This window comes from Hippocampus bargibanti, linkage group LG20, assembly GCF_051943395.1.
Source record: "Hippocampus bargibanti isolate YZ-2025 linkage group LG20, ASM5194339v1, whole genome shotgun sequence".
NCBI classification, from domain to species: domain Eukaryota; kingdom Metazoa; phylum Chordata; class Actinopteri; order Syngnathiformes; family Syngnathidae; genus Hippocampus; species Hippocampus bargibanti.
The window spans coordinates 1,256,267-1,270,421 of record NC_142753.1 but is presented as its reverse complement, the minus strand read 5'-3'; the positions used below and the strand labels follow the sequence as shown (position 1 = coordinate 1,270,421).

Genomic DNA, 14,155 nt, shown 5'->3' with positions numbered 1-14,155 from the left:
ACCATTCGCTTTTTTAAGTCAATGAATCCAGTCAGAAGACACCACTTTCCCATCTCCCCCCCCTCTCTCGTCCATATATAGTATGCAGATTTTAGCCCGAAAGCATCCATTTCCAGATTCAATTTTCCAAACAATGGTTTGTTTTTATTTTATTGTTTTGGATGATTTTATTTTGAAATGTAACATCGGATCAGAACGACGGTCCCATTGTTCGATACTTGAGTGGTTTTGTGTGCCTTCGACTTGGTCTGGTAGCGGGAAAAGTTTTTTTTTTTTAAATGATATAAAATTGTCATTTTTGATTGCGCGTTTATGTTGACGTTTTTTGTCTCCTCACCTTCGTGCTATTCGGAGACCGTTTTCATTCTGTATGGGTGAACGCGTCGTTGCCCGAATTATTTTTTTAACTATTTTATATCCAAACCGCTGACGGTTTAGAATGCTTTTATTTCGAAGGTGGTGAACTGCGTTCATTGTGGACAGTTTCCGGTATACAGAGTATTCACAATTGCTGACTTGACGCAAGCTCGGACTGCGGCCCAATACGCGGTCGACACCCATTGTCCAAATTCTCCTGAATTTGTCGGTGACGTGCTCAAAACGCTCACTCGGAGCGCCCACCACTATCTTGCTCGGTTAAAACATCTGTGTACATTGGACTTTCGAGGCCTAAAGTTGTATCGGTGTACGTTGGACTTTCTAGGCCCCGTTTAGCTTAACCGATTTTGCTAACCGCTAACAAAGAGGCCCTCATGCTCAACGCATCGCTCCGCAGAGATCGGAAGGGAAACATTTTGTAACTGTCGTGTGAACAATGTACGCAAGAAGGACACCAGAAGACGAGAAGGAACTTGATGAAGAAAAAGAGGACCACAAGGGAAACCGTCAACTGCTGGACGCCATTTGGAGGATGCAGCCAATAATTGTTCTTCACAGATTAGGTTTGCTCTTACTGCTCGTCTCGCTTGTTTTCAAGTCTTTCTGAACAGGCTTCGTGATTTGTTTTGTTTTTGTGCACACGTGCTTAAATAAGCAACATACAATGCCTGTCGCAAATCACAAATGCAAAGGCACAAAGCTCTCATCACATATTTATAGAATCAAAAGTCTCGAAACATGTGCCACATCAGTACTTTTGTTTCTGACGAAACCGATTCTGACATGAAGTGGCTGTTGTAATGATATGAGCAACTCGTATTTGCTTGTTCGATTAGCGATGCCTGACTATAGACCAAACGGAGCATTCGCTGCTGTGAGTCAGTCTCTCTCCCTCCCTGTTTGTGTGTGTGTGTGTGTGTGGGGGGGGGGGGGGTAGCATAGACAGAGATGTACACATGAGGCAGCGATTCAACCTGATGAAGCACAAATGACCGCACACAGTAGAGAATAAGAATACATTTAATTTCCAAGCGCCTTTCAGAATCCCTTTGGCTGCACTATGATCACGAAGAATTTCGCCCAAAAGACACATGAGAACTCATACGCGCAAAAAAAAAAGAAAAAACACAAACAACTTTTGCATGCTCATCGTAGGCTTGGTTGAACAGTTTGGACCATCACATCCAGACGTACAAGGACGGAAACAGCTTTACATGCTTCGTGTTCAGCAAAATGTTCTAATTCAAGAAGTTCTTGCACACTAGACGCATACGGGTGTGAAGCCCTTCGGCTGAGAATGCACGCGGGTGGGAAAAGCTGTGCATGTGAATGTGTGTGGCTGGGGGAAGTGTGCATGCTGAGACAAATAGAGAAAGAGATTGTGTTTCCACGAAAAAAGCAGCACGTCTGGAAAAAGCAGCACTTTTCTCAGTGCCTCCTTCATGATCTGAACATACACATTGGCATCAAGTCTTTTCACAAATAACCAACGATGAAAAAATAATGAAATTATAACCATGTATAAAATAAATTCAAGAAAGAAAAAAATCCACCACGAATGTGATGCTGTTCATTTCACATTTTGAGTGACTTATCTCTGAGTAATTTATCTCTGAGTAACTTTCACCATAATTGCATTTGTGTCTGTCTTTTTGTCTCATGCAGACATCAGCGAAGATGCTGGTCCTGCGCAGCTGAAGAAGGAAGAAAACGGCCGCGACATTAAAATAGAGGAGGAGCCAGAGCACCATCGCACCAAAAATGATGACAACAGATCATCAAATGATGATGATCAAGATGAAGAGTCTGACCGTGATCTTACATGTCATACTGACAACAAACCCTGCAAATCTTCTCTGTGTGGCAAAACGTTTACTGATCAGAGTCATTTGAAAAAGCATGCGAGAACCCACACCGTGGAAAAACCTTTTCCCTGCTTAGTGTGTGGGCAAAGATTCTCTCATAAGGGCTCTTTAATTAGCCACACAAGAACTCATACCGTGGAGAAACCTTTTGCCTGCTCAGTTTGTGGCAAAGGATTCTCTCGGAAGGACCATTTAATTAGCCACACAAGAACCCACACTGGTGAGAAACCTTTTCCCTGCTTAGTGTGTGGGCAAACATTCTCTCGGAAGAGCTGTTTAATTAGGCACACAATAATCCACACTGGTGAGAGACCTTTTTCCTGTTCAGTTTGTGGCAAAGGATTCTCTGAGAAGGGCCATTTAATTAGCCATGCAAGAACCCACACTGGTGAGAAACCTTTTTCCTGTTCAGATTGTGGCCAAAGATTCTATGAGAAGCAAAGCTTAATTCGCCACACAAGAACCCACACTGTTGAGAAACCTTTTTCCTGTTCAGTTTGTGGCAAAGGATTCTCTGACAAGTGCCATTTAATTAGCCACACAAGAACCCATACCGGCGAGAAACCTTTTTCCTGTTCAGTTTGTGGCAAAGGATTCTCTGAGAAGGGCCATTTAGTTTGCCACACAAGAACCCATACTGGTGAGAAACCTTTTTCCTGTTCAAGTTGTAGTCAAAGATTCTCAAGGAAACATCACTTAAAAGCGCACACGATAATCCACACTGGTGAGAAGACTTTTTCCTGTTCAGATTGTGGTCAACGATTCTCTTGGAAACAAACCTTAATTCGTCACACAAGAACCCACACCGGTGAGAAACCTTTTGCCTGCTTAGTGTGTGAGCAAAGATTCTCTGAGAAGCAAAACTTAATTAGCCACACAAGCACCCACGCTGGTGAGAAATATTTTGCCTGCTCAGTTTGTGGCAAAGAATTCTCGAAGAAGGGCCATTTAATTAGCCATGCAAGAACACACACTGGTGAGAAACCCTTTCCCTGCTTAGTGTGTGGGCAAAGATTCTCTCAGAAGAGCCATTTAATTCGCCACACAAGAATCCACACTGGTGAGAAACCTTTTCCCTGTACAGATTGCGGCCAAAGATTCTCTGACAAGGGCCATTTAATTAACCACACAAAAATCCACACTGGTGAGAAACATTTTGTCTGTTCAGATTGTGGTCAAACATTCGCAAGGAAGAATCACTTAAAAGCGCACATGAGAACCCACACCAGAGAGAAACCTTTTCCCTGCTTAGTGTGTGGGCAAAGATTCCCTCATAAGGGCAATTTAATTCGCCACACAAGAACCCACACCGGTGAGAAACCTTTTTCCTGCTTGGTGTGTGGGCAAAGATTCTCTCATAAGGGCAATTTAATTCGCCACACAAGAACCCACACCGGTGAGAAACCTTTTTCCTGTTCAGTTTGTGGCAAAGGATTCTCTCACAAGGGCTCTTTAATTGGCCACAAACAAATCCACACTGCTGAGAATTTTGCCTGTTAAGAATGTGGTCAACGTTTCTTTAGAAAGCGTCGCTTAAAAGTGCACGTGAGAACCCTCACTGCTGAGAAACCTTTTTCCTGGCCAGTTTGTGGCAACGAATTCTCTCAGGAGATCCATTTACTGTAATTAGCCACACAAGAATCCACACTGGTGAGAAACCCTTTTCATTCTCTGCTTGTGGCCAAAGATTTTCTGTAATGGCACTCCTAAAAAGACACTCAAGAACTGATACTGGTGAGAAACTCATCAGAGCAGGCTTTATCAGGCTGATTGTAATTTATTGACATTGTTTTTTCCCCCTTGGAACACTGAAATAATCTTTTTTCGGCTTTTAGTAATGGTTATTAAATGTAGTTTTTCCCCCACTCATTTTCAACTCCCCCCCCCTGTATAGTCGTTGACTGTACAACACCCTACGTGTTGTTAAATGTGTTTAATCGTCAATTATAAAAATAAAATGTTGCCCGAAAAAAATGACTGCATATAAATGGATGAAAAAAATTACTACATACTGTATAGTAAGGATAGGAAACCATTAAAATGGGAATAATCCGTACCCGGGTTTCCATAAAATATACTTTCCAACTAAATAAGCCTAAAAAACTACACACAACATACCTTATTCCATGTATAATAAATGTGCTATTGTATTGTAATGAAAGAAATACACTGCATTGTATCATGAAGTCACTTTATTTACATTTGTGATGGTCATTTATGGCTTGATGGAATGGCGTTGGAGGTCGAAGGTCAAAGGGAATTGCTGTTTGGAGAGAGAGGCACATTACATGAGGTCTGTAATTAAAGAAATAAACTGCTGTAAAATAAAGTTTTATTTACCTTTTTGATGGTCATTGATGGCTTATGGAAGGAGAGTCACCTTCCATATGGACTGTTGGTAACTTAACCTCTGGTGCTGTTCGGTCGTTTGCTTCCGTCGAAGATCACTCCGCCAGCAGTGGTGGGTGTGTATTATGAAAATAGTGCTTATTATAAGGTTTAATTTTCATAAATTTTACGTTTGTAAGACGAAAACTTTGTAAGATAAGGTGTTTCTAAGTTGAGGTCTCACTGTCTATATATATATATATATATATATATATATATATATATATATATATATATATATATATATATATATATACAGTAAAGTCTTGTTATATCGATATTCTCGGGAGTCAGAAAAATATCGATATAACCGGGACTATCGATATATCCGACCCTGCGTGCATGTAATTTTCTCCTTGCGTGCATAGAAACAGTATCGTAATAAGCGGGACTATCGATATAACCGATATCGATATAACGAGACGTTACTGTTACTGTATATATATATTTATATATAATTTTCCGTACCGCTTATTCCTCATTAGGGTCGCGGGGGTTGCTGGAGCCTATCTCAGCTGTCTTCGGGCACGAGGCGGGGGACCCCTGAATTGGTTGCCAGCAATATATATATATATATATATATATATATATATATATAAACATGCATGGCAGGCAGATTGACCACTCCAAATTGTCCCTAGGAGTGAGTGTGAGAGTGACTGTTGTATGTCTTTGTGTGCCCTGCGATTGGCTGGCAACCAATTCAGGGTGTCCCCCGCCTCGTGCCCGAAGACAGCTGAGATAGGCTCCAGCAACCCCCGCGACCCTAATGAGGAATAAGCGGCAATCCTCATCCTTGTAGACGTAGGATTTCTCTGGCTGCAGCTTGTAAAACAAACCAGTTTCGTCAGCGTTGTATATGTTGTCCGTATATGTTGAAGACACACGAGCTGCCGTCTGAAAATGGCGTCTGCTCGCGAGAGCTGGTCACGTAACCAAGACACGTGACCAAGTCGACCAATGCTGCAACCGATGGCGTGTCACGTGACAAAGTCACACGGCCAAGTCGACCAATAGCGCGACCGATGTCGGCTCACGTGACCAAGTCGACCAATGGCGCGACCGATGGCGGCTCACGTGACCAAGTCGACCAATGGCGCGATCGATATATCGATATAAACAACAAAAATGGCCGACGGGGGATGAAAAGTAGCACCGTAATAACCGGATTATCGTAATAACCGGGTATTGTACTAAGCGGTACGAATTCTACATAAAAAGACTAGAAATGTGCAAGGGAAATGAAAATAGTATTGTAATAAGCGGTACTATCGATATAACGAGACTTTACTGTATATATATATATATATATATACACAGTAAAGTCTCGTTATATCGATATCGGATATATCGATAGTCCCGGTTATATCGATACTATTTCTATGCACGCACGGAGAAAATTCCATGCAAACAGGGTCGGATATATCGATAGTCCCGGTTATATCAATATTTTTTTCGGACTCCCTTGAATATCGATATAACGAGACTTTACTGTATATATATAGATATATATACATATATATACGAGCTAATATATATATACGTATATATATATATATATATATATATACACACACACACACATATATATATATATATATATATATACACACATATATATACATATATATACGTATATATACATATATATATATACATGTGTGTATATATATATATATATATATATATATATGTGTGTGTATATATATATATATATATATATATATATATATATATATATATATATATATATATAAACATGCATGGCAGGCAGATTGACCACTCCAAATTGTCCCTAGGAGTGAGTGTGAGAGTGACTTGTATGTCTTTGTGTGCCCTGCGATTGGCTGGCAACCAATTCAGGGTGTCCCCCGCCTCGTGCCCGAAGACAGCTGAGATAGACTCCAGCAACCCCCGCGACCCTAATGAGGAATAAGCGGTACGGGATATATATATATATATATATATATATATATATATATATATATATATATATATATATATATATATATATATGTGTATGGATGAAAAACCAAAACTGCAACGTTTACATAACTTACGTGACAGTTCGAGAGTGCCTGAATAGAATGCCGGCGCGCAGCTGTGACGTACCAAACAGCTATTTGTCTGAGAACCGTGTTGCATCCTGAAGCCGCCAGTAGAGGGCCCCCAGGCTCTATAGGATACAGTATACAGTAAATCTTTAATCGATTGCAAACATGTATGCTTTACTCTTTCTCTTCTGTATTTGAATCATATCCATGAATGGATGTGTAACAAGAAAGCATATTCTCCGAATCTGAAGCCATTTTTTGGATTCTCCAGCAATGCAAGACGTCTTGGCGTGACGTGAAGTCATTTTTATTGGTGTTTTATTATACTGCGTGTTTTGGGTATTGTAGATGCTATAAAACCTTTTTCTGATGTCAGTTGCCCTTTAATGCACAGCATGGAATGTACAGTCATTTTCAAAATCATCACGCTTCAGCAGACAAAACAACAAACATTATTGCAACGCTTGCATTCATATAACAGTACATGTACATAACACTGCAATTAGTACGTATGTATACTATTTATCTAAGTCATCAATCTTCTTCTGCTTCCCATTTTTATATTTTAATATAAACACTTCCATCTTGTTTAACGTTTCTAAAAAAACAGATGCATTTTCTACGGATTCAAAGAAAGATCGCATGTCCGCAGCACCTTGCAACGCTTTTGTCGATGTTGCAAAAGGTGTGCATTCAGTCGGTTCTTCTTCATCGTCATCATCATCATCACGGGAATCTCCTGTGGCATACTTGTCTTTGACCTCTGCTGCGATATCCGCATCTGATGCGCTTGGGAATGTCGCAATGTCTTTGTCGGCACCTTGGTTTTTTTGATTTCCCGATAACAATAAGTTGTAATTTATCAGTACCCGTCATGTTAGCGCACGGCATGATTGTAAGGGAAATGAAAATAGTATTGTAATAAGCGGTACTATCGATATAACGAGACTTTACTGTATATATATATATATATATATATATATATATATATATATATATATATATATACACAGTAAAGTCTCGTTATATCGATATCGGATATATCGATAGTCCCGGTTATATCGATACTATTTCTATGCACGCACGGAGAAAATTCCATGCAAACAGGGTCGGATATATCGATAGTCCCGGTTATATCGATATTTTTTCGAACTCCCTTGAATATCGATATAACGAGACTTTACTTTACTAATATATATATATATATATATATATATATATATATATATATATATATATATATATATATATATATATATATATATATACACATATATATACGTATATATACATCTATATATATATATATATATATATATATATATATATATATATATATATATATATATATATATATATATATATATCTACATATATATACATATATATATACATATATATACATATACATATATATATATATATATACATATATATACATATATATATACATATATCTACGTATATATACATATATATATACATATACATATATATATACACACATATATATATATATATATATATATATATATATATATATATATACACACATCCATATATATATATATAAATAAAAGAGGGCGGCCCGGTAGTCAGCACACCGGCTTCACAGTGCAGAGGTCGCCGGTTCGCATCCTGGTCCGGCCTCCCTGTGTGGAGTTTGCATGTTCTCCCCGGACCCGCGTGGGTTTTCTCCGGGTCCTCCGGTTTCCTCCCACACTCCAAAAACATGCATGGCAGGCAGATTGACCACTCCAAATTGTCCCTCGGTGTGAGTGTGAGAGTGACTGTTGTTGTCTTTGTGTGCCCTGCGATTGGCTGGCAACCAAATCAGGGTGTCCTCCGCCTCGTATATATACGAGCTAACTTTCTGAAGGACTGAGACAAGTTATGTGATATTGGAACAAAGGATGTTGTGGAGAAGATAAGAAGCAACAGGCTGCTCACAAAGGAGACCGAGGAAGAGGACGTCAATTTCTACTTGGACCAACAGACCACTCGTCTGGCACACGTCAGGTCATGATAAGGTGTTTGAGAAGAAGTCTAGAGATTTCACATCCTCCTCTGCGCCAGGAGCGTGCCCCTCCCCTCCTGTCTCATCCTCCTCTGCTCCTGGAGCGGGCCCCTCCCCTCCCTGCTCTCCGGACTCACTCACCTGTTCCTCATTTCCTTAATTGTGCCTTCTGGCTATAAAAGCCACCCTTACCGTTTGGTCTGCGCCGGTGTATTCTCTGAAGTTCCCCGTCACCCAGCCGCACGCAGGTCTGTTTCGCTGTTCTCCTCATTGCCTGATTTCCTGTTTTGCCTTATGTGTCTCAGTAAACACTCTTATTGAATCACTGTCTCCACCGTGTATTTCGGATCCAACCCTGACTACTTCCCGTCGTCCCTCGAGTTCTGTCACCACTCCTCGAGCGGACGTGACAAGAGAGAAAAGCTTCCGAGAAGAAAGAGAAGAGAGAATGTTATCATCAGTGACTGCTGCAGCAGCAGAAGTTGGGAACATTTCAAGTGATGAAGACCCAGATAACAGTCATGGCTCTGGTACTATTGAGGGTTCAGAATACACAGAGACAACACCAAGCTGTTCATCAAAACCAAGTGCGATAACCTTACACTTTCCACACTCAGTTATGACCAGTGAAGAGATTTGTAGCACTGCAGATCGGTTGTCACACTACAGAAACATGGCTGGTGTCTGCAGTGTTGAAGGCAGGAGGCGCAGATCTTGATGACTTTGTTCTATCAGCCTCTACTACAAGACGAAATAGGATAAACACTCGTCATAACTTGTGCCAGTTATATGAATAACTTCAAGGAAAGTCCGCCAGATTACTGCACACTACACTGGGATGGAAAACTTCTACGGGATGTTCTTGGTGAAAGATATCCAGTGGAAAGTCTTGCAGTGCTTGTCTCTGGTACTCCACAGTATGAAGAAGGGAAGCTGCTTGGTGTGCCCTTCATAGAATGTTCCACAGGAATCCAACAGTGTAATGCTACATTGGAACTGATAGAAACATGGGGTCTCACAGACAACATTGTAGGCTTGGTATTTGATACCACAGCAAGCAACAGTGACATCAACAAGGGTGCAGCGATGCATATTGAAGAAAAACTAGGCAAGAAAGGTATTCTACTTCGCTTGTCGCCATCATATATCAGAGGTAATAATTGGAAGTGTATGGGAGGCTGTGTTTAGCAAGGTCAAGAGTCCTTTCAACCCAATGTTCAGCAATGAAAAGAGAAGTGAGACAAGTTGGTTAAGGACTGCCCAAGAGTTCTGGGCCTAGTTGAACAAGACTTGAAACAGAAGAAGACAAACACAATTACAGTCTTAAGCAATTTCCTTGAGGAAGCAAGTCTGAGGGCAGATTACAGAGAGGTGGCAGAGCTATCCACTGGGCCAAGCCGGGAACATTTACTGTATGAAGATGCTCATGTTTTCCAAGGAACTAAAATACAACCACCGCTGGTAGATTTGATGCTCTTTGAGTGAAATGTGACTGGCTCACTACTCCTGCTGACACCTGGGAAGACAATGACAGCTACAGGAATACACAGAAGTTTGTGAGGTCAGTGAAAGTGACCAATGATGTGGCTGAGAGAGGTGTGAAACTAATGAGTGACTTTGCAACTCAGATCACAACTGACCCAGAGCAAAGAAGCTGGAGGAAAAAAAATGACAGTTTCAAAAAAGCCACATTGAACAAGTGATAATACATGCATTAGTAACATCCCATCTGACAATTTCTTATGGAATATACGTGTCAGTGCAGTGCTATCATACTACCAAACTGATTTTTTTGTCGTGGCCCAGCTGTTTGTGCATTAAAATTAGCTAATATTTATACTGGTGTTCATGTGTTTTATTGTGCTTACCACCATATTCAAGAAAATTTTATTAGCCTTCATTTGGTACCACTTTCAATGCTATATGATCAACCTCTGGAAAGCTATAATGAAAATAAGGACATAATACCCCAAATTTTGCAGCGCTTTTGAAAAACGTCAACAATAAAATTACATGGCTCCTGAGGCAGGCATAGCCAAGGTCCAAGTTCAGAATAACTGGCATATTTAGCTAATTTAGACCTTGGAGAATGGGAATATCAGTTTCCATATGTTTGAAGAAAAAGGTCAATTCTGAAGAGGTCTAATGAGTCAGATACCGTGCGCCTGGCAGACAAGGGTTCATAAGACCAGGGGTAACGCGCGAGGGCCAGGGGGAGATTAATTTCTTCATCTGGACGATTATGTGTTCTTTTTTTGGTTTAAATGCAGCTGCGATAGATCGTGGATCTTCCGTAACATTAATGCATGCATCAACATTAGTACATTCATCATCACTGCATGCCATGTGGTGGTCCGAGGTTTCAGGAGTTTTTGGGGGCCGGTAGAGGAGGGCCATTTTGGAGAAGCTGTGTGTCTTTGTGTATTTCTATGTGTGTGTATGTATCTCTGTGTGTGTGTATCTCTCTGTGTGTATGTATTTCTATGTGTGTATGTGTATGTATCTCTATGTGTGTATGTATATGTGTGTGTGTGACTTGCCAATGACAAAGAGAGTGATGGCTGTGCTTTGTGTCTGTGTTGGGCTGAATGACTGGAACCATGGTGGAGCGCCTGCACTGATAGCACTTCTGACAATTCATGCGAACGACCAGGTGGCTGGAGGGAAGGCCATTTTTTTAAAAGACAAAAGGCAAGCCTGGGGTATTGGGCTCAGGTGGGTGGGGGAGATACTCGTGGGGGGGCAGCCCCTCCCCACAGGCAGCACCCCTGTGGGGACAGTGCCAGGAGCAAATAAAGACCTTCTGCTCCATTGTATCCATCTGGTCATCCTCTGGGGACGTCTGTGAATATGATCAACATGATGGAGTTGAAAACAGTTTTTGGAGACACCTGGAAAAAATGTTTTCAAGATTCACAGCCGCATTCTAGGATTGGCTAATTGGTTCTATTCCGAATGGGTAGATGTTGTAACCTCCGAGAGAGAAAAATAAATAAATAAAAAATGAGGCGGACACGTTAACATTCGCAAACGTGTTGTGCAAAAACATTGTTCCTGCCTGCATGTAGTCTACCGCTCAGTTCTCTCAGGGCGAGAGACTGCCCTGGAGAAAGAGCCATGTCATTCCAAGAGGACTCATGGGGGCCATCCAGATGACTATCTCGTCTCATCGGAAAACCTGCCCAACCATGCCACATCCCGCGGCCAGGATGCCAGCGGATGCAGCAAGGAAACTTTCGTCTCCGCTCGACGTCCTCATGAATGACATAACACAATTTTTCCCATAACTCTTTGATGAATACCGTCCAGTTGAATCGAAGTAAATTAAATAGGCAGACAAATTAGACTGATTGATGAACATTCATATCAAACTGGAATAAATTGACATGGTAAATGTTGCTAGATTCGCTGGTGATTAATTACTTAATAGAGATTCACCAGTTAAAATCGTGGGACTTTTTGTAAAAGAAAAGTTTATAGATTTATTAAAATAGTGATCTTGAAATGATCATTACCCTTGTTTTGACCTGACAATTGTCATTCCCCTGAAGTCAAAGGACAGATGATTCAAACATGCGATATACATATTGAATTTGATTACGATAACAAATTGGATTTGATTGGATTTACCTTCATTAGTTTCCCAGTGGATAAATTGATTTGAAGAGTACGAGGTTGATTTGCAAAATATGATGGCACATTTTTTTCATTCTGCTTTTTATGCAGATGATGTGAGCCACAACAATTCGCAAACATAGCCAGGATGGTGGTTGAGAATAATTCAATTTGCATGATGACTTAGACGTTTTTTGGAAGACAAGATGAGTCGCATTTAAGATGCTGTTGGAATATTTCTCATCCAACCGCCTCAGAGTTAAATAGTTCTAAGTTCCGCCAAATTGGATTTTGTCATTTGGAATTTTTCAACAACACAGGAGCCAGCGACGAATTGTGACAATGCTTCATCAAACAAAAAATATTCAACGTTGCGATGGTCGAAATCCAGTGTTTATTAAGACAGCCGCAAATGCGAAATTATCTTCTGGCTGCCTTTTGCGTACGGTGATGACATTTGTCAGTTCAAAAGTAGTTTATGGTTACAACTAAAATGGCAGGGTAACCTGTTGTGATTGATTTGATTACTAGGTATTATTATTAATTGAATGCAGTACACATTAGAGTTATTGAATGCAGCGAACATTAAAGCAATTGACTGCAGTGCACATAAGAGGAATTACTCGCCATTCAAGTCGGTCTATGTGGAATTGACAGATAAGTTGAGTGGGCACCGGTGTCAGTCAGAGATTCAGGCGGAATCGGATATTATATTGTATAGGGTTTCAGCGCTAACCAGCTTCTTTCAGAATGGGAGAAGGAGATTCTCCTGGAGGGAACTCCTGGGCATCCATACCAGGGTGACCGGAGATAAAACTGGTTTGTGTTGCCGCGGATGGATGTGCTATGCAGAAGCGAGACTGACGGTCAACGGTGCACTCCTAATGAATGACAAATGGCGAGTATGATGAGATTGCCATAATGTCTGCTGACCATGCCAACTCGTGCTAAAGAAATGTGGCGACATGCAAATGTGTACCCCACACAAAATTTGCAGTCACGATTCGCTTGGGAGTAGCAGCAGGAGAAGCTGTGCTCAACGTGGAAAATCTTCATGCCAAATGCCACATGGACTGGTGGCCATGCAGGTGTTGAGAGACATGCCAAAATTTGGCCTCCAAATTCAAGAGCAGTGATTCACAAATGGTGCTTTGCAAATTGATACATCTGCGAAACGGGTTGTGTTTTCTATGCAATCACGTTCCCAGTTGTCAAATTGAGACTTTTCGTGTCTAAACAGGGGAGAGTGACGATAAATACCTCAAATCCCCATTACCAAAATTTTCACTTTTGGTAATGAGTGCAGTTGGCTGCAACGTTGTTCCTCAAGAAAGTTTGTGCCCTCCAAGAAATGCAGACTCACTAACCACTAACATGTACTAACCAACTAACATTTAACAATGATTTACTGCCATTTCTGTGGGAGAATGAATTGCAGAGCCTTAACGATGAGACAGACTTTGACAGGGAAAGAAACGCCCAGAAAATGTGTTGTGTAGAATGAATCCATCCTGTCAACATGTGACCTGGCACAAGTCTTCTTTTTGTTGCTCACAGAACGAGGCTACGGTCTGAAGAGAATGACGTGGGCCACACCAACGTGGGATGGACCGTTCGCGGAGCTGCTAGCCGTCTTAGAAACCACAAGCTTCCTCTTTCGCGAGGACATCGTTCGTCAAGGAGATTCCCGGAGCACGTCACTGGAGCCGCATCGACAAATCACACCCTTTTCCCAGTCACCCGCTCATCCGTATCACACCCTGGGGCCTGCTTGCGATAAATGCTACAAACAATTTCGTTCCATCTCGTCCTGGTGATCACCATCCAGAATGCTGTGA

The 14,155-nt window shown here is 41.1% G+C and overlaps 1 protein-coding gene across 5 annotated transcripts in view; it reads left to right on the top strand.

Annotated features, from left to right (window-relative positions):
• Window positions 1–516: 516 nt before the first annotated feature.
• Window positions 517–14,155, top strand: part of LOC148882588 (uncharacterized) — a 27,075-nt gene continuing 13,436 nt past the window's right edge. Inside the window, exons 1-3 of one of the 5 annotated variants that reach the window (XM_089023072.1) lie at window positions 517–941; window positions 2,044–2,631; window positions 13,875–14,139. In XM_089023072.1, coding sequence (XP_088879198.1) covers window positions 815–941; window positions 2,044–2,631; window positions 13,875–14,134 — 975 coding nt within the window. In that variant the 5' untranslated portion in view covers window positions 517–814 and the 3' untranslated portion in view covers window positions 14,135–14,139. Of the gene's footprint in view, window positions 942–2,043; window positions 4,664–13,874; window positions 14,140–14,155 lie in introns of those variants that run through there. The other 4 variants (XM_089023071.1, XM_089023069.1, XM_089023070.1 and 1 more) reach the window with 4 other exon arrangements.